The following is an 18,418-nucleotide window of genomic DNA, read 5'->3' as shown; positions in this document are numbered from 1 at the left end:
AGTTGTTAAGTCCCCATTAGTGTTCGTCAGTTTCATGTTTTATTTTTTCCCTGTTTTATTTCACCAGTCATTCGTTTTGTGTGCTTTTGATCACTTTTGTGTCTCATTAGTATTATGTTCAGCTGTCTCATTTTCCCCCAGCTGTGTCTGCTTTCCCTAATGTGTGTATTTAAACCCTGTTTCCTAGGGTTGATACTTTGTTTCTATTGCGCTAGTATCAATCTGAAACCAATATCATCATTGGTATCCATTCTATCGATATTTAGATCCACCGATCTCTAATACTGGGTGCAAAACCTGCCTGCTGCACAGTGAATAGTGACCCAAAGAAAGAAGGAAGAACAGGAATGTGTGTTTAGAGGTTTTTTAATATTAACTATAAAAAAAAAGTCCACTTCCTCCACCAGATTCTACATAAAATAATTCACTGTCACCAAATTAGAGGTTTCACAATTCTGAAAAATAGTTACCTACCACACACAGTAGCTCAAACACACAGTTTACATCCTGTTGGTCAACAATGTTTAAAAAAAATACAGCAGTAACACGGAAGTTATCATGTACAGTAGAATTACTTTTCTTTGAGGGCATCATCAAAGATGTAAAAATATAGCTGCCACATCTGAAAAATGTAGCAGAGTCAAGATCAAAACACTTTATATACAGTCAACAAAAAAGCAGCTGGAACCACCACTGTGAGCTGATATTAGCTTCAAAGTCATTAAAGTCACGGGCATTTTCCACTCGTCATAAAATGAGGCACACAGAGCAGAACTCAAACACACGATTAATATCATAAAAGGTTGGTTTAATATTCTTTTCCACACGGCTTTGTTTGGTGTCAGTAATTCTCACAGACTGTAGATAAAAGAAGGACGTAGTGAAGTCATCCATTGGTTTCTGGACTTCAAATGGATCCTATATTGGTCGGGTTTATTACCATTTACTCGCTTTTAGAGCCTCAAGTGGCTGTTAGAGAAACTGCAGTTTAAAGCACTTGCATGTTGGATAAACTTCTTCGGACGGCTGTTTGGATTACAACGATGTTGTGGAAACACAATAATCGTGTTTCCACAACATGCTATCACAATAACCATTACATATTATAAGAATTAAGTATCTCCAAAGACAAGAATTACCAGCTTGGATAAAATACTTTATTTTTTAATTATGCAAATTATATAAATTGTATAAATTGACTGTTAATGTAGTGAAATTACTGAATATTTTTTTAGTTTCTCCCAAATCCAAATTTTTCAAAATATACAAGGCAAAAATATAAAAACAGAGAGTTGTTTTGCTAATACATAAAAGCCAACAAAGGACTTAATGTGGTTCCAGCTGACTTGCACTGACACACAGTTTTGTCAAAATGAGGCATCACCTGCTGAGTTTATTCATTTATTTATTTTTACCTTTTACCATCTTTAACTTTATAAAATAAGTTCACAAAACAATCAACTCTCTGAGTGGTGATGATTTTAACACAGAGCATGAATTGTGTTTGGAGTTGACAGAAATATTGAGCAGAGTTGGAAGAAACTGGTGTTTGACAACTTCAAGTACAGAAACCTGCTTTTCTCTAGCTTACCGTATGCGAACTGGACATTTAAAAGTCAAGCTAAGAGAGCTATCTCCTGCTGTGTTTTTGAAAAAAAACCGAACGATACACATTAACATGGGACGTGACATTTATTTTTCAGGTCTTTGTCTTTACTCTGGAGCGCTCCTCCTCTCAGTGAGCCCACTCTGTTTTGCTGGCTAGCTTCCAGCAGCTGGCAGCTCTGGAGGCTAAAACAACAATAGCATTTCGCATCCTGTTCTTTGCGCAAAATGTTAACTCCTTAAATACATTCATCTGCCAAAAGCCCAGTGAACAAAAACCACAGAAATGATGGATGTCTGTGGCCTTGTCTGAACAATTCGACAGCAAGTAGAGGTAATTTGTTGCCAGTGGCACGACGAAGCTTGTGAGGGAGCATTTTTGAATCACAAAGTCCAAGATGTCCTCTTTAAGTACCTAAACCAGCTTTAGCAGATTCTTTTGGACGCTCTGGGCATAATATTAAGCAAACAGTTGGCTATTTTTGCATCATAAGAGCACAATAGGAGCCGGTCAGGATTTAGAGTCTCTGACAGATGGATTCCCAACGCGAAACTGCTTTACAGAAAACACTTTAATTAGTGTTTGACTAAAAAACTGCAAGTTTGTTAGTTAAAAGAGAAGATGAGAAGTTAAAAAAAACTGAAAAAAGTGAATCTAAACAAACCTCAATACTTTTAAACTTTCCTTCATCTGGTTTTTGGAGTTTATACAGTTTATACAATTTTTACTTCAGTCCAGATTCACTCCAACATATAGTCTGTAGTTTCTTTCCACATTTATATCATTTAATGATTTAAATGATGGGGCGATCGTGGCTCAAGAGTTGGGCGTTCGTCTTGTAATCGGAAGGTTGCTGGTTCGAGCCCCGGCTCCGACAGTCTCGGTCGTTGTGTCCTTGGGCGAGACACTTCACCCGTTGCCTACTGGTGCTGGTCAGAGGGCCCGGTGACGCCAGTGTCCGGCAGCCTCGCCTCTGTCAGTGCGCCCCAGGGTGGCTGTGGCTACATGTAGCTTGCCATCACCAGTGTGTGAATGGGTGGATGATTGTGTATAGTGTAAAGCGCTTTGGGGTCCTTAGGACCAAGTAAAGCGCTATACAAATACAGACCATTTACCATTTAAGAGCAACTTACGGCCACTAAAGTCAAAAGTACGTCTATATTGCTGTCACGGCTGACTCAACAGGTGGCAGTTGCAGATTTGATGGCAACTGTGCTGAACAGATGTGTTGAATACAGATAACATGAAAGAAATACTGGCAGTGAAAGATAACTGTAATCAATAGGGATTTTGGCACGCCGGCGGATGTTTTTCAGAAACAATGAAGGACAGCGCTGTGACAACAATCGCCCACATTCAGGGCATCTAATAAAAAAAAGAGTGCAGTAGTTCGTAACTCATATTGCCCATACAGCTCATAACAGTAACGCTTTGTGTTTACAGTTTGCGTTGGAGTGTGCATTGGCTTCTACGGTGCCTGAATGGGACTGGAAGATACACATAAAGCCCTTAAAATGTGTGACAGTGGTGTTGCATTCGTGTGTGGCCCCATCTCCACTTGTAAAAGTCATTACTCTGTTAATGGCGGCACAGCACTTCATAGCATCTCTGCTCCCGCTTCAATTATGGATCAATTCAGTCGCGGCATGACCCGAACGCCTCTTCATCTTAGAAAAAGAAACATCAAATTGGGCAAAAAAGCTGCAAGCTGAGAGAAAGGAGAGAGTTTACTGGCTCCTCGTCATGTGTTTCAAATACTTCCTGAACAGAAGAAGGGGATGAGAGTAAAGTTGTGATAGTCGTGGTGATGAAAGGAAAGTGCTTTCAATCTCCACTTGCGCCTTAATTAAAATGAAGAATGAGAGGAGGACGAGGGGCACAAAAATATTAAGCCTGATGTTCTGACTTCTGCAATTTAGAAGGAATTTTATGTGGAAAAGAGAAATCCCATTTTGGCTTTCACTCATACAAGTAAAATGTCCACAAAGAGACACGAACCATCTTTCCTCCTGGCTTTCATTGCCTGGTAAAAGTTCAGATGATCCCATAGTCCCTTAGAGACTTGAGCAGCACGGTGTCCTTCACGTCGCTGAAGACCCTGCGGATGTTGTTGGTGTCCGTGGCACAGGTGAAGTGGGGGTACAGAGTCTTCCACGTCTCCCGGTTGTTGTGGGTGACGGCCTGCTGCTCGTACATCTTGCGGATAAACTTCATAGCGTCTTCGGGGTCATGTTTCCTGCCTGTTGAAAAGTGGAGGTGAAAGATGGAAGTGGACAACAAAGAGATGAATTTGGGTGGAATAAACCGACTGATGGAGAAGAACAAAGACATCAGAGAATTTTAGATTTACTTGTCACTAAGCATGAGATGGAAATTAGATTAATCAACATGGCAAAACATTTTCAATTTCGAATTTAGAGGTGGCTAAAGTTGCATAGAAGGATATCAGCAGAGCGATCACAATGGCATGCAGAGCTTGACTCCAAGGTCTGCCTGAACTAACACTATGTTCGACTTTATTCTATCAGCAGATGAAAAAACCTCCCTGCAAATAATATATTTGAAAAACCGTAAACGGCGATCATTTAGAATACTTTCTTGATGATAATAATACCATTTCTAAACATTTCACTGCAAGTTCAAATCAGCTTTAAAAACAGTAGAAGACTGCAGGGATTATTAACAGGTATAGCCTTCAGAAGTAGTCACTGTAGCAGTAATAAGGACCACACAGTGCCTGCACTGGAACACAGCCACATTAGCGGCAAATAGCAGCCAGTGCTAGGAGCTGTTCACAGTTGTCATTAAGGTTAAATTGACATCAAAGAGCTTGACCCTGTGTGAGTCATTATTTTACCTCGCTAATGCTAGTGGTAAAACAAAGTGTGTGCACCGCACATACACATGTGCAAATTTTCACTTTCAGTCACTCATTTCAATCTTACACACACACACACACTTGTACACCTGGGGGTATTCAGGTGGGGGTGCAGGAAGGCCAGTATCTGTCTGTGGTTGCCGTTGGTTACAGAGAGAGAGCGGAGGTGTGTGGGGGTGAGGGGGGCACCCTACTGCCTCTAACAGCAGCAGAGTTAAAGGCTGCAACCTCGTCATTAAGCACAGAGTACCTGAAGTGACTCATCTACAAGAAAGACATAAAGAAGGAAGGAAGGAAGGAAGAAGAGACGGAAGAAGTAGGAAGAATGGACGGAAAGATAGGAGGAAAGAAGCAAGGATGAGGGCAAAGATGGTGAGCAATAAGGAAGGGGGGCATGAAGAGGGTAAAGATGGGAGAAAAAAAAGGAAGAGGCCAAGGAAGAAAGAAAGGAAGACAGGAAGAGGGTAAAGATATCCGAAAGGGGGAGGAAGAGGAGAAAGATGGTGAGAAAGGAGGGAGAAAGGAAGAAAGAACAGAAGGAACAGAATAAAGAAAGCAACAAGGAAATGCGAAAGACTGCAAAGATGCTAAGAAGGAAGGAACGAATGAAGTAAGTAAAGAAAGAAGATGATAAGAAAGTAGAAAGGGAAGGAGCAGTGAAAGAAAAGAAAAAAGCAAGAAGAGAAGAGCAAAAAATGTCTGGTGGCCGTGGTGAGGGCGACAGAGGGAGAGACTTTCAAGCTTGGAATTAGAAAATGAAATCACTTTGCACACACGTTTTTGGAAATGACACATTTTGTGCCAGGTGTAGAAGGGCGTGATGAAATTGTTGCATGCTCAAAGCAAATTGGCTGAAGCAAAATAACATCACAGCCCTCGTGTCTCGGACATGATTGTGTCCACACTGCGATGGGAATAAACGCTTGCAAACAATGAGCTGCAATTGTAATTGTTGATGGCAGTGAAATCTGGCTGCTGACTTGGCTCAGTCTGCATTCGATGCTGCGGTGATTTCTTATTTGAATGTCTGAAACCTCCACGTTGAGGCTGAGTGTCGGACTGATTCACAAATATCAAACCCTTGGTGCTCTCAGTGCTCCCCGCCATTATTAAATCCACCGCAACTTCAGCACAGGCACTCGCAGACATCTTACAGTCTGACCAAATCTTCACAAAAAGCCTTCAAATCAACTAAAATACTTGGAATATGGTTTTTTCTTTCTTTTTTTACAAATTGTTTGATCAGTTGTCCGATAGTTGCTAGCAAAACTACAACACACCCTCACCCTAAATGCAAACAAACAGAAGACCAGCTGACCTGTGAAACCGGGGAAGTATTTCTGCAGGTCTGATGTTTTCATTTTATCAGTCAGGATGTCAGTCTTGTTGAGGAAGAGGATGATGGAGGTGTTGAGGAACCACTGGGAGTGAATGGTGGTGTAGAACAGAGCCAGACTCTCTTGCATGCGGTTCTGGGGAGGACACAGAGCATTATCACAGAGGCAGGGAGAAAACAGTCCTTCAAAGAGAGGAAATAGGTTGTTTATGGGCAGCATATGGACCACAGTGGAGGTTAATAAATGCGATGGCAGACCAGAAAGTGTCTGGGAGAGATAAACGGATCAGTGACAGGATGGGAGGGAAGAAGAAGGCGATAGGGGGCTGCAGAGGCTGAGAGGAGATAAGAGAGAGGCTTTGTTGTACAAGAGCGAGACCTGCTGGTGAAACGATGGAATGACTGTAGTGAGAGACACATTTATGACTCTGGTACATATATATATACTTTGTTCTTTATTAACAAATTACAAAACCCCCAAACATAAGCTAAACAACCCAGTGTATGCTGTGTGTAAATGTACATGTGCTGTGTATTTTGCACAATCTATGTCCAGAGTGAACGGCCATCTTTAAACTGAGGTGGTGTCTGCCACCTACAGTGCAGGCTTGAGATCCCTTCAACCTCCGATCAGACCTTGCCTCAGGGGACCACAATAGGTCACATGATGGGTTGGGGCAAGGTCTCTCTGTGCTTTCACCCTTAAGCCGTTTTTTTGTTTTTTTTGGCTGAGCAGAAGTCTGCCTGCAGTGAGCTCTGATGTCGGATGGAGGCAGTGTACAAAGCATGTGGTACAACCGGTCTGTGGGCCACTGTTGCTTGTGTTTTTGTTGGGTCACCAGCCAGCCGAGGAGAAGAGCGACGTTACAACATATAAGGAGCTAAAGTGAAAACAGAGTGTTGCAAACTCCCAAGTTCTGACTCAGGTAACCGAAACACAGCATTGCGACACCATCCGTCAGCCACCTACAACGCAGCCTCGATAACCCTTTCCAGGACCTTCAACCCCCGATCACACCTCGACTCAGGTGACCTCGATAGGTCACATGGTGCGCTGGAGCAAAGTCTACGAGTGTTTTCAACCTTCAACATTCTCATTGAAGGTAATAACCCACGCCTTTTTTTTTCATGTGATGTTGCAGATGATCAATCGTGGGTCAACAACCCTCAGAAGACAACCCCTCATAAGGCTAAATACTTGGAACTCCTCTCTTAAATACCTGGGATGAGAGGTGAAGCATCTTTGCAAACCTAAAGAAGTCCAGTTACCTGGATGGCTGAGCACCTACATATAAATATTCCAAGCACCTTAGAATAGCTGGTAAACTATCCGGTAGATAAATCTGCACAGATCCTATGATTGTGTTCATTTTCTGCAGCTGTACACTGAATGAGAGTCACAGGAGTTCTTACAGTCGTGTCTTTCTCCTCCAGGACTTGGTCATACTCGCTGAGCGACGCAAGGAAGATGAGGGAGGTGACGTTTTCAAAGCAGTGGATCCACTTCCGCCGCTCCGACTTCTGACCGCCAACGTCCACAATCCTATCAAGGATCAGAGGAAGGAAACGTGTAAAAGAACAAACAAACGACAAATTGCCAAATGACCGTGAGCTGCTGAAGCGGCAAACGCGAGATCGAGCAGGGATGTGCTTACTTCTCCTGCCCAACAAAGTAACACTGTAATGCCAACAATGATAGTGATCGAGACAGTGAGGCATCTGGCACACCTAGGAAAAATGCAAAAACTATGACAGAACCCTGCACGAGCAAATCACACAAGAGGCATTCATTAACGTGCAGGTTTTCCTGTGTCCCTGCGTACTTGATGTGAGCTAATTCCTTTGTTAATATTAAATCAATTAAGTACTAAAATTAGCAAATGAAGCAAATGAATATAACAAGTATCCACATTGGAACAGGTCCCTGCGAGAGGTGAAGTATGGCATCCAATTTATTCAACAAAGATGTTCACTGCATAAAATAGTATTCATTATTACAGCATGTCTTAATGGATACTAATTTATTTAATCAGGCCTTTTTATAACTAGCCATTTTGTGTCCACCTTTTGAAAAACTACGTCACACCTAGCAACGGGGTCAGCCACACCTCGTCACTGAGCTCAAGGTTCCCTTCCATTGCTCCGAGCATTTCCCAAACCACTTACAGCTGTACCCAAGATGCACTACAAATTAAGAAAACCTTCGTGAACGCCAATGTGCTTATGTACAAATGCACGAAAAACAAGCCCTTCCCACCATTTCAGTGCTTACACGGTGCCCTCACATCAGTAATGTGCTAATAAGCTGCGATGTGAAGTGGAGATGTCCTTCTTGCCTTTCATTCACTTTTTTATTTTGCCATTAATTTATCCAGATGTATTTTCTCTTTAGTTTAAAGTGCATCATTATTTTCATTTCCAGCTCCATATTTGTATTCTTAGAGTCTAGCAGAAGAGCTCTGCATGATTCACAGTTTTAAATAAAGCTTATTTTGGTCACCTGCTTGTTGGGATTGCTGTGCTGAAAGCCAAGGATGCCCTCCCTCTGTGACATCATAAAGATTCAAGAGTAAAAATAACTGCCTGACACAAAGTGTGTGATCTTTTGGCTCATAGGGATTACTTGTACACGCACAGTGAAACTTTGGCCATGTTTAATATCAGCACTCCCCCTCTGTAACAGTATACATGTGAAAGAAAGTGAAGAAAGGCTTTTACTAGGTCAACTTTAAATGCTTTTAAGAGTTATTATTTTAAGATAATATGTTGGAACACAATGTCCTTTAGAAATAAGCTTTGGATCTGTTGTCAAAGCTTAGTCTGACTGCCTACACATTTTCAAAATAAAACCCACATGAAGTCTGCACAGAGGCAATCAGAAATGCGATCCTATTGCGTCCAAGCAGGCGTGAGCAGACAAAGCCTCTGCAAGAGTCAATAGTATTTTTTTCACAGTGCAGTGAATAGTGAAGGTATTGGATTTGCCCCTGTGAGAGGTTAGAAATCCGAGGATTGGTCACCTTAGTGTGATGGTATTGACGGTAAAGGAGTAGTCGTGGATGCCCGTGGTGGGGAATCGAACTCTCAGCACGTCCTGTTCCGTGGGGATGTAGTCCTGGGAGGTGATGCGGTCCAGATTATTCATGTAGCTGAAAGAGAGACGCGATGGGGCCGAAGAGAGAAAAAATATTACAACGGCAAAAAGAAAAAATCTGTTTCTCACACTAGAGGATATTTCTACTGAAACATATTGCCTCTGTTTACTTTGCATCCGGCAATGACAGGTGAACCGGTGATGACAGAAAAGAAAAAAACTGATTAAAAATGCAAGAAGGGAATGGAGCAAGTCCACATCAACCTGTGTACAGACCACAGCTTTATGGCTCATGTTGATACAAGCTGTCATTAGCTAATGTTGACTGCCTGTCCCTTATCAAGCACGCACCGCGATGACTGAACTGCCGGGTAAACACAGACCAGAACAGCAGTATAAAAGAGAGAAAACATGCAGGCTGAGCCCACACTTTGTTCTGTGACACTTGAGATACTTTTAGCGTAAGGCTCACACCTACTGTGTCTTTCCCCATTGATAATAAAAAGCCTGTCTGAGGTTAGCTCTACACTGTGGCTTAAAATGGTTTTTGTGATGTAGCTATAAAACCTGAAGACTCCTCCGTGAGCGCGACGTACAATTTCAGTGAGTAAAGCAGAGGTGGAAAATGGAAAAAATGACACAGTTAGGGCATAAATCTGAAGGGATCCTAGAACTTATCAAACTGGAAAAAGTTGGTCGATAAAATATCCAAAAATGCTCGAGACATTGTCCGTGAAGGTTCTCAGTCATCCAGGTCATCATAGTCTAAGGAGCTTGGAAAGAAAAGCGTCTGGACTCCTTTAAGTTGCTTGAAGACGTTTAACCTCTCATCCGAGAACTGAAATAGCTTCTCGGATGAGAGGTGAAACGTCTTCAAGCAACTTAAAGAAGTCCAGACGCTTTTCTTTTCTTTCCAAGCTCCTTAGACTGCTCAACTCACTGTTTTAGCCAACATAAAAACCTTCAAATAACATCTTTGGTATTTAAATGAATACCAAAGATGTTATTATATCGTGACAACGTTAAAAAAACAGCAAAAATGGAAACCCCAAACAGCGTAGAAGGAGCACTTTAATCTCTTCCTGTCTAAATGTAGCACATTCACTGAAGAGGACAGCTGTTATTAGTATGACTACAACGGATGACGGGTTTGTTGTGCTCATCTTTTGTTGCATCATTTGTGTAACAGCTTTAACAGAATCAGCATCACCGACTCTGTTTTATGGCTGTGATGTTACACCTTTATGTATTACTTATTTATTAAGACTTTTTCAGACTGATAATAAGCAACGGCACACTGACTGAATGCCATGCCGTGTCTCTTGTTGAAAGAAATGAAGGTTGTTCATTTTGAACTGAAGGTTTTGTAGCCATTTCTGTTTTAAGTTGGATTTTTTTCCCCAAACAACAGCCTAAAATAATGAGTTAGAATTATTTAGTTTGTGATTTGAGTGTTTTTCTTGGCTCTGGGATGTTAAAAAATTAGCAGCTCGATCAATAATGATGATAACAAAATCTGAATAGTTACAAAATTACCAGGCTACCTACACATTACACCAACAGGACCTGCTCAGCCATTGAAACCATGCTATGAAGCTCCAGGCACACAGTTTTTGTCCATTACATGGTTTGAGACTTTATGGCTGAGTTGCTCTGGTTCCTAAATGCTTCCACGCTGCCACTTACAGTGGATCGTGGAATATGCACAAGGGAAAAAACTTCACAGACTGACTTGTTGCAGTGGTGGCATCCTATCCGGTCGTTCAGTCTGACGTCACTAGCCGCGTCTGGGCCTAAACTCCGCTGCAGGTCCATATATCAAACGATCACTGTGGCACTACTGAGAGTTGAAAAACTGTCTAAAGTCTTTCATCTTTAATAAAATTATCAGCGTTCTCCTCTACCAGGTGTAACAATTGAGTTTAACATCCAGGCATCCATGAAAACGGAATTTATGACATTTAACGGAGTTAGAAGTTAGCAGGAAGTTAGCTCGCTAGCTTCAATCTAAATATAATATAGCATGTCCTGACTGCAGGGTTTTGGAAACAAATTAAAACGTACAGCTCTGTTATCACTTCCAACATAAATGAAGACAGAAAACTAAACAGCAGTGACGTTTGTAGGGTTACTGAAGTTGGGCTAGCTGGTATATAATGATGTGCTACGTGACCGCTAGCGACACAGCTATGTTAGCATAATATAAACAAGCTAACTTTTTTCCCACTCGATAAAAGTTAACGTGAGTGTTCTCGGTGGTCAGGAACAAATGTAATCGCATGGCAGGATGCTGTAAAAGGACCAAACTTCAGCCAGGAGAACAACTGAGATAATCCATCCTCAATACGAGGTTAGTCATTCATATACTGCTGCATGGGCTGGGCTGTAGTTACATCTTAAGGTTTTAAAAACTGAGCTTAAATAAACGATTAGTGGTAATAAAAGCCGAGGGAGGTCAACAGTGATCACTGACTGTTTTAGGAGCTTTTGGAGATCAAATAGAAGAAAATACAAAACATTAAACATGTTAACAACACAAAAGCCATATTAAACGCAGACTACTTTAGACCCGGGAGTAGGATTGGTCACGTCATCACTTAACGACCGGATTAAAACACCACGCTTGGATTCGGTAAGCTCTTAAGAACGACCAGTTCCTTCACAAATGTTTATAAAGGCTGACTTCAAGCCTACCGTAGGTGTCTGATTTTATGCCCTTGTGGCAATGAGGCTAAAAGCACCTGAATTCAAAGATTAAGAGGAGGTGGCGGCCACTACGTTTTGTCTATATATGGTTATCCCCTTTTCCCCACAGATATCGACGTGCACTTTCTTCCAAACTTGCCGTCTATCATCATTTCCCATATCCTGATATTGTTGTTGGTGCTTTGTTGTGACAGCATTTCATCATGTGATACTGCGTCCCAGCCCTCACAGAGGGTGTGGTGCAGCTTTGACTTCTAGCAAAGCACAGCTACTCACTACTCTGTAGAGTCCAGGAGTTGGTACTCGCAGCGGCGGCTGTAACAGACACGTATTCCCGAGTCTGCCCAGAGGCGGCGGATTGCGTCAACATGGCCCCGTTCCAGTTGGGTGACCTGTACTATGCTTACGTCCTCCAGCCTCTTGGCGTAAATCTGGAGGACAGCACAAGATTCTCAGTGTGAGGAGATTTCATGATGAATGCTTAAAAAACATTGAATACAAAGCTTTTTAACATCCTGTGTAATTAATCCTTCAACAGATGCTTTGCACCAAGGATTTGTGCATGTTTATAGTAAAACCACCAGCTATTTATAGGCTGCAGAACGCTATGCACGTATATTGGTGTCAGCGTGTTTCATGCTTCTTCTTCAATGTGGGCGTAATCCCACAAATCCTGGGAGTGCACTTCTGGTCAGACGCCTGCACACCTGCGCTGGCGCCCGTGTTTATGAATAAGCGTTGATGTGTAACTGGGTGTGTCCGTGTGTGTTTATGCTGCATCTACCTCGTTCTGTGGGTTGGAGTAGGGAATTCTGAGCGTGGCCATCGCTCCTGTCATTGCAGTCATGGCAGTTAAGATATTCTGGTAGATGCATTTGGCGAAAGCCTTCCTCTCCTCCTCTGAGTAGCCTCGTCCGTGAATGATCCTCATCTGTCGGATGAAGGTGGTTTTTCCACTCTCCCCAGTCCCTGAGGCAGCAAACAGAACAGCTAATAATTTACATTTAAAGCAGAAATCCTTCATTCAGGTTTCCTCAGAGCAAAGATGAGATCGAGTTAACTGAAAATAACGGTGCTTTAAAAATGGCCAGATATGCACTGCATTCCCATGGAAAAAAATGGAGACGCTGTAATTGTGAGAGAAGGTTAAAGCACTTATCTGTGAGCAGTATATTTAAGAGGATGGGACGATGGTGCTACCTGAGTTAATGTAATTCATACATTCATACATGAACACAACTCCCGTTCATTTCCAAGAATACTTCAGCACCTTTCAGACAAAAAAGGCTGCAGAGCTCTTCTCCCTCAGACTGATATAAAACCACATAATAACTCCTCGTTCTGTGACAGGTGAACACACCTGTCAGGCATAAGATTCTACAAATACTTCTGTATTGCACCTCCACGCAAATGTTGTTCTTAGATTTAGAGTGTACATGTTATTTATTAATGGAACGTGCACTACTCTTACACAACGTCAGTCTCACTTTTACAGTTTACAGTTACAAAGTTTTTTCTTTGTTTTTTATCACTGTTGCATGTGTATATTTTTGCAGGCTCTCATAGTGTTTTTGCAATATCTGTGCTTACTAAACATTTAACACAACATCTTTAAAAGGTATGCTGGTGTTTGCATCATATTCTACTATCCTTAAGCCCTTCCCACACACACACAGGTATTTTGGAAAACAGTTTTTTATATCGGTTTTTGGCCTTTTGTCCACAACCATGTTTTAGGTCACTGAAAAGAAGTCTTGATGCATATGCTCAATCATCCAGGTAAAGAAATCTCAAGAAGCTACGTCCACATGAACAGAATCAACTTTTTAGGGTCACTGAAAAGCGTGGATGTTTCATGTGGATGGGATGGTCTCTTAAAACAAAAGCAGAAGCTCCTAGTTTAAAAAAATATTCTCATAGATGTGGGTGTAGATGTGGTCAGAAAAGCAGCTTTAAAACAACACGTAATCATTCTCTTTTGCATCCAAGGCTATGGTAAGTTCCTCCTGTAGCCTCAGGGAGATCAAAGTGTTAACCTTAAGCTTTTTTGTGAATATAAACTATAAAGTAGCGTGATGAGGAGACTTTATTCCACAGGAAGCTGAAAAACGAGCACTCAATTCAAAACACAAAAGGCCTGATATACAGCTTGCAGGTACCTTCTCTGCAGACTAGAATCAAAGATACTCTGTTAAAGATACACCGAACGAGAGGGGGAAAAGTTGATTTATGTTCTGTTACACCTCGGTTTATTGTTAACATTTTATGCCCCTCTTGTTTTATTGTTTTGTATCCACATCATTCTGTGTGGTGACTGTATTTCATAACGAGCGCCCTGGATTTACGCTGCTTCTCACACGGTTACAGTCCCAGGGTTTTAAGTCGTGTTTATTATTTTAGGGTTCTGTTTGCTTTCGCTGATGTTTTAGTGCTCTGTGTGTTTTGAATAACTGTTGGTTGAGTTCTTCATTCCTATTTTTCATTTCTTTATTATTTCAGTCTCAGTTCTTATTTTATTCTAGTGCTGAATGCGTTGATTTTTAATAGTTTTATTTCTGTTCCTCCCCTCATATCTTGTTGTTCTCACCTGTGCTAAGCGTGCTAACCTGTGCCTTGTTTCCCACCTGTTTCCTGTGTAATCAACCCTCTGTGTATAAATAGTTCTGTCTTTTCCTCTGTCTAATTTTCAGGTATCTGTTATGGTTCCTGTGTTGCCTCTGTGATTGCATTTATACTTTTTTATGGCCTAAATCTTTTAAGTCTGCATCCTGCACTCAGACAAGGAGTGCAGAGGACTGAACAGACTTCAGTAAACGCTCCTGAAATCCTAACTTAACCACTCAGACGAAAGAGTGAGTGGTCTTTGGATGTATTTGTTTTATTCAGTTGTCAGCTAGAGGAAACGAAACTCTTGAAACTTTTTATTCTGGGAATCAAGACGACTTTTGAAGGAAAATCATAAAGCAGCGTTTGTGTGAGACGTGCTGAAGATGTTTTCCTGACAGTCCAGTTTTTGCAAAACAGAAATTTTTGTACAAGACGTAAGAAAAACTGGCCCCCGTGTATCACGTCTCATTATCGTCTTAGTCTGCTGAAAACATCCCAAAAAACGACACGCTCATTTACTGTGTGTTATTTACTGGGTATCTGCTGCTCTTTCACAGTGCCACAAAGCAGCAGCATAGCTATCATAAAAGATACTGTGGTTCACGCATAGCTGCAGAGACAGATAGTTGATTAACTAATACAGTATTAGACATTTTTAGAAAAATTGGATTTGGTTTTGTGTTATTCTTTTGGTTCTGATACAAAAAAGACGCAGACCTACAGCCAGTTAACCAAACACATGTCTCTGAACTCCACGAGGGACCCGGGAGTACCGAGAGAGAACCCACAAAGATACAAGGAGAACATGCAAACTTGACACAGAAAGGCCCCAGCATGGAGCGACAGCGCTAACTCCTGCAACACTGCACTGCCCACTTATTCAATATATGTCAATAAAGTGGACCTATGATGTTCTACCTCATGTTTCAATCGTATATGTATATTACGAGAAATGAACGTCCAAGCATTCTCCGGCGAGGGATCTCTTGTTTATGATCTTTTGATTCATCATAAACTTGATTTTCTGTTTAACGGAGACCTGGCAGCGGCCCAGTGACTTCTTCGAATTTGTTTACACCTGTCAAGCCCGCGTATCTAGATGTGAGGGTGGCGCCGTCTGTTCCTACCCATTCAAAATATGAAATCACGATGATACAAATCAATGGACTAATTCCCACAACCTCAGCTGCTTTTTACTGCTTTGCTAACCCTAACCCTACCTAAGCCCAACGCTGACCTTTTAAATGATTTTTCTGATTAGAAAATCGTGGGCGTTTATATTAAATATGACCAAAGATTCAAATAATGAGGACATTGTATGTAAAGTAATTCCTGTGAGCTCTGTCTTCAATCTGCTCTACAGATTAGGTTAATTATGAACCATGACTAAGACTCTATTAAAGTACAAGCATGAAAGTATGGATCTGAAAAGAGGATCATGCATTGATAATTACAAGGGTGTCAACCTTTCTGGTCTTTGTGTTATAGTGGTTGCTGTTTGACACAAGTACTAAAAAGAAAAGTGTATATATTCAAATGACTTGGTTTTGTCTAACAAACAGCAGAGAAGCTGCAGAAACGAGACAAAATAAAGTCAGCACATAGAGATATTCAAATTCAAACGATTGAAAAATCAACTTGTCAGTTGAGTTTCTGTCAGCTAGACTATTTATCATGTAAATATTTCACCTATGACACCAGCCCAGGGTATCTCTGCCAGGAAGGTGAAATTATCTTAAAATCAGATAATCCGAAACTTGTCAGACTAACTGTAAGAAAACCCAAACAAAGCTGGGCTTGTATGTTTCTGGGCCGTGTGCCACAGGTGGTTTTCAGGTGGCATAACCAATCCCTACTTTCATCGTTCATTCTTCACATACTCACATGGTGACACATGCCTTACATAGCTTATACACTCATGTGCAGAGGCCACCAAACAGTCTTGATTTGTATGCAGGGTGTACCTTAGAGTATCTTGTCAAATTTTAAATGCAGTTTAATGTCTGTTTAGCCTGTTTTTTGTGGGGTTTTTTATTTTGTTGCATGAACCAACAGGTGTGTGTGGTGCTCTACTGACCCAGCAAAAGGATTTTAATCTCCCTCCTCTCCTTCTTCTTCTGTTGCTTCAGGATCCTCTTGATCTCTTTGTCCACAGCAATGGTGTTCTTCTCCTCCTCGGACAGACAGCACACGCAGGTGCTGTAGCACCACCGCCCGCAGCCGGCCATGGCCAAAAACACTGAAATCAAACTGTTAATGCATTATTAAGTAGCCAAGCACCCGCAATAATAAACTCACTGTTAGGCAGCTTGATGTCTGTTTGCTCTTCAGTGGTTTTTACTTGCTCACTGACACGCCAGTGGTCTTCATTTGCAAGTATGCCGACCGAAGGTTAACTTTAAAGGGTGTTTCATACTTTTATGTACGCTTCATTTAACCACCTTTATGAAACTCGCCGGTCAGTTCAGTGAGTAAACACTACAGCACCTTTGTCACTAAGAACTTTTCCTTTTCGTCTTTTACAAGAGAAACAAAATTAATCTCTCACCTCCAATCAGTCTGTCACACTCCCTGAAGACGAGCAGGTACAGGTTCAGATTTCTTTTCCCGGGCCATTTTTCCCCTCCCTCAGCTCTGCACCTGCTGACAGCGGCTAACAGCTGCCGTGGCCCACCAGCAGCTTCATTAGCTCCCACTGACTTTAAACGCCTTTTTTTCCAGCCCACACGGAACAACGTCCAGTTCGGGAAAGTCCACCGCGCCTACGCAGGAATGTGCCGCCTCCCCGAGCCGCTCCAAACACCGCGACTGGAATGCTGCCCGAACGACGTCGCCACAAGACAGCGGCAAACGACGGCAGAAGCGCCGGAAGATAGAGGTTTGGACGTACAAAATAAAAGCATGTCGTCACAAGTTGCATTCAAACGTGAAAGATTAAATTGAAACCCGAATTTTTTTTATATTTTCCTGCTTCATGCATGTGATTTCTTCTTCACTCATCTTTTTTTTCCACTCATTTTACCAGTACACTACTCTGCATTTAATAATTAGTTATTGCTAACGTCTGACTCTTTTGTCTGTCTGCCAAAGGTCTCTTCCTGTTAGAAGTAAGTTTTTCCTTCCGACTGTCGTCGAGTGCTTTCTCATAGGAGGTCATTTGATTGTTGGGCGTTCTTTACCTTATAATGTAAAGTCACCCAAGTAGACTGTTGTTGTGATTTGGCGCTATATACATAAAATTGAATTGAACTGATTCCAGTGTTATTCATTTGTTTTGTAGCTGTTACAATTATGTGTGATTAATACTGAAGAAAGATCTGTAAAAACTACATATGTGAAATATTTGGGAGTTTGTAACACCATTACCACCATGGTCTCCTGAGATGCATCACATTTTGATATTTCGCATACAACATATGCATCGTCACTGGGTACAGTGTAAAAATGATGTTTGCACATTAATGCATTAATACTAATAATAACACTAACATTATACATAATAATACAGCTTTGAACATTTTCTACATTTAATGCATTTAATGATATGTAATGTCTGCAGTTAATAATTGATTGGTGTCTATTGTTAAAAAATAAAAACAAAAAAGTATTCTTGTATTCTTAGCTCCTCACTGGATTTCCAAACTTCTCACCTGATTAGTAAATCCATCCACCCTGCAAAGGAAACTTCTGGTCATTAGACAAATTTCACAACCACAGGTAAATGCAGGAATGTAGGCTGACTGGTATATCAAGAGTTTTACCTTTGCCTGGCTCTCTTATCATGTCCAAGGTATTGTAGAGTGACTTTGCAGTGGATTTCATGGTCGCTTTGTTACTCATAAAAAGTACCATGAAGTACTTGAACTCCTTCTCTTCTCCTTCATGGAGCAAGCCGTTGTTTTCCAGAGGAGCAGAGTGACCTAAGATTTAGGGATGCTGCTCAGCATTCCAGCTGCAATCCCAAAAATCACGTTCATAATTCACGTTCAGTTCCAAGATCAGGACCCATGTTAAACATCTGTCCACAACACCTGTGGTTGTGGTGACAACACTGATGACCATGAAATTGTGAGCTTGGGATGCTGACTCCACACATGGCAAAACAGCCAAACTTATTCTGTGCTCTGCTTCACCTGATTCATTGCTGATACTGACCACTCCTTGGGTATATTGTTCTAGAGTAAACAACTT

At 41.5% G+C, this 18,418-nt stretch overlaps 1 protein-coding gene across 2 annotated transcripts; it reads right to left on the bottom strand.

The window, feature by feature from the left end:
- Nucleotides 1-350: 350 nt before the first annotated feature.
- LOC309700030 (guanine nucleotide-binding protein subunit alpha-14-like) lies at nt 351-17,370 on the bottom strand. Of its 2 annotated transcripts, none has more exons than XM_082523377.1 (8): nt 16,776-17,370; nt 16,305-16,466; nt 12,405-12,589; nt 11,897-12,051; nt 8,841-8,969; nt 7,234-7,363; nt 5,803-5,956; nt 351-3,846 (listed from the first exon to the last, which is right to left on the bottom strand). In XM_082523377.1, the coding sequence occupies exons 2-8, from the start codon at nt 16,453-16,455 to the stop codon at nt 3,641-3,643; spliced, it is 1,110 nt and encodes a 369-aa protein (XP_082379503.1). In that variant the 5' UTR covers nt 16,456-16,466; nt 16,776-17,370; the 3' UTR covers nt 351-3,640. The 2 variants fall into 2 exon arrangements, with proteins under 2 accessions (XP_082379503.1, XP_082379502.1); XM_082523376.1 differs by having other exon boundaries at nt 16,305-16,477; nt 16,776-17,369.
- Between the last annotated feature and the right edge of the window lie 1,048 nt (nt 17,371-18,418).

The sequence above is a fragment of the Aulonocara stuartgranti genome (assembly GCF_965226115.1).
Source record: "Aulonocara stuartgranti genome assembly, chromosome: 23".
NCBI lineage: Eukaryota > Metazoa > Chordata > Actinopteri > Cichliformes > Cichlidae > Aulonocara > Aulonocara stuartgranti.
Note: the sequence above shows the minus strand (reverse complement) of the source record. Positions and strands in the feature narration are given on the sequence as shown.

What these genes read in the sequence shown, in the direction of transcription:
- LOC309700030 (XM_082523377.1), bottom strand. Translation starts at nt 16,455, where the DNA reads ATGGCCGGCTGCGGGCGGTGGTGCTACAGCACCTGCGTGTGCTGTCTG. An exon ending in GATTAAAATCCTTTTGCTGG is followed by an intron (nt 12,590 to 16,304) that starts GTCAGTAGAGCA and finishes TTGCTGCCTCAG; the next exon opens with GGACTGGGGAGAGTGGAAAA. An exon ending in ATACTTCCCCGGTTTCACAG is followed by an intron (nt 3,847 to 5,802) that starts GTCAGCTGGTCT and finishes ACTTTTCAACAG; the next exon opens with GCAGGAAACATGACCCCGAA.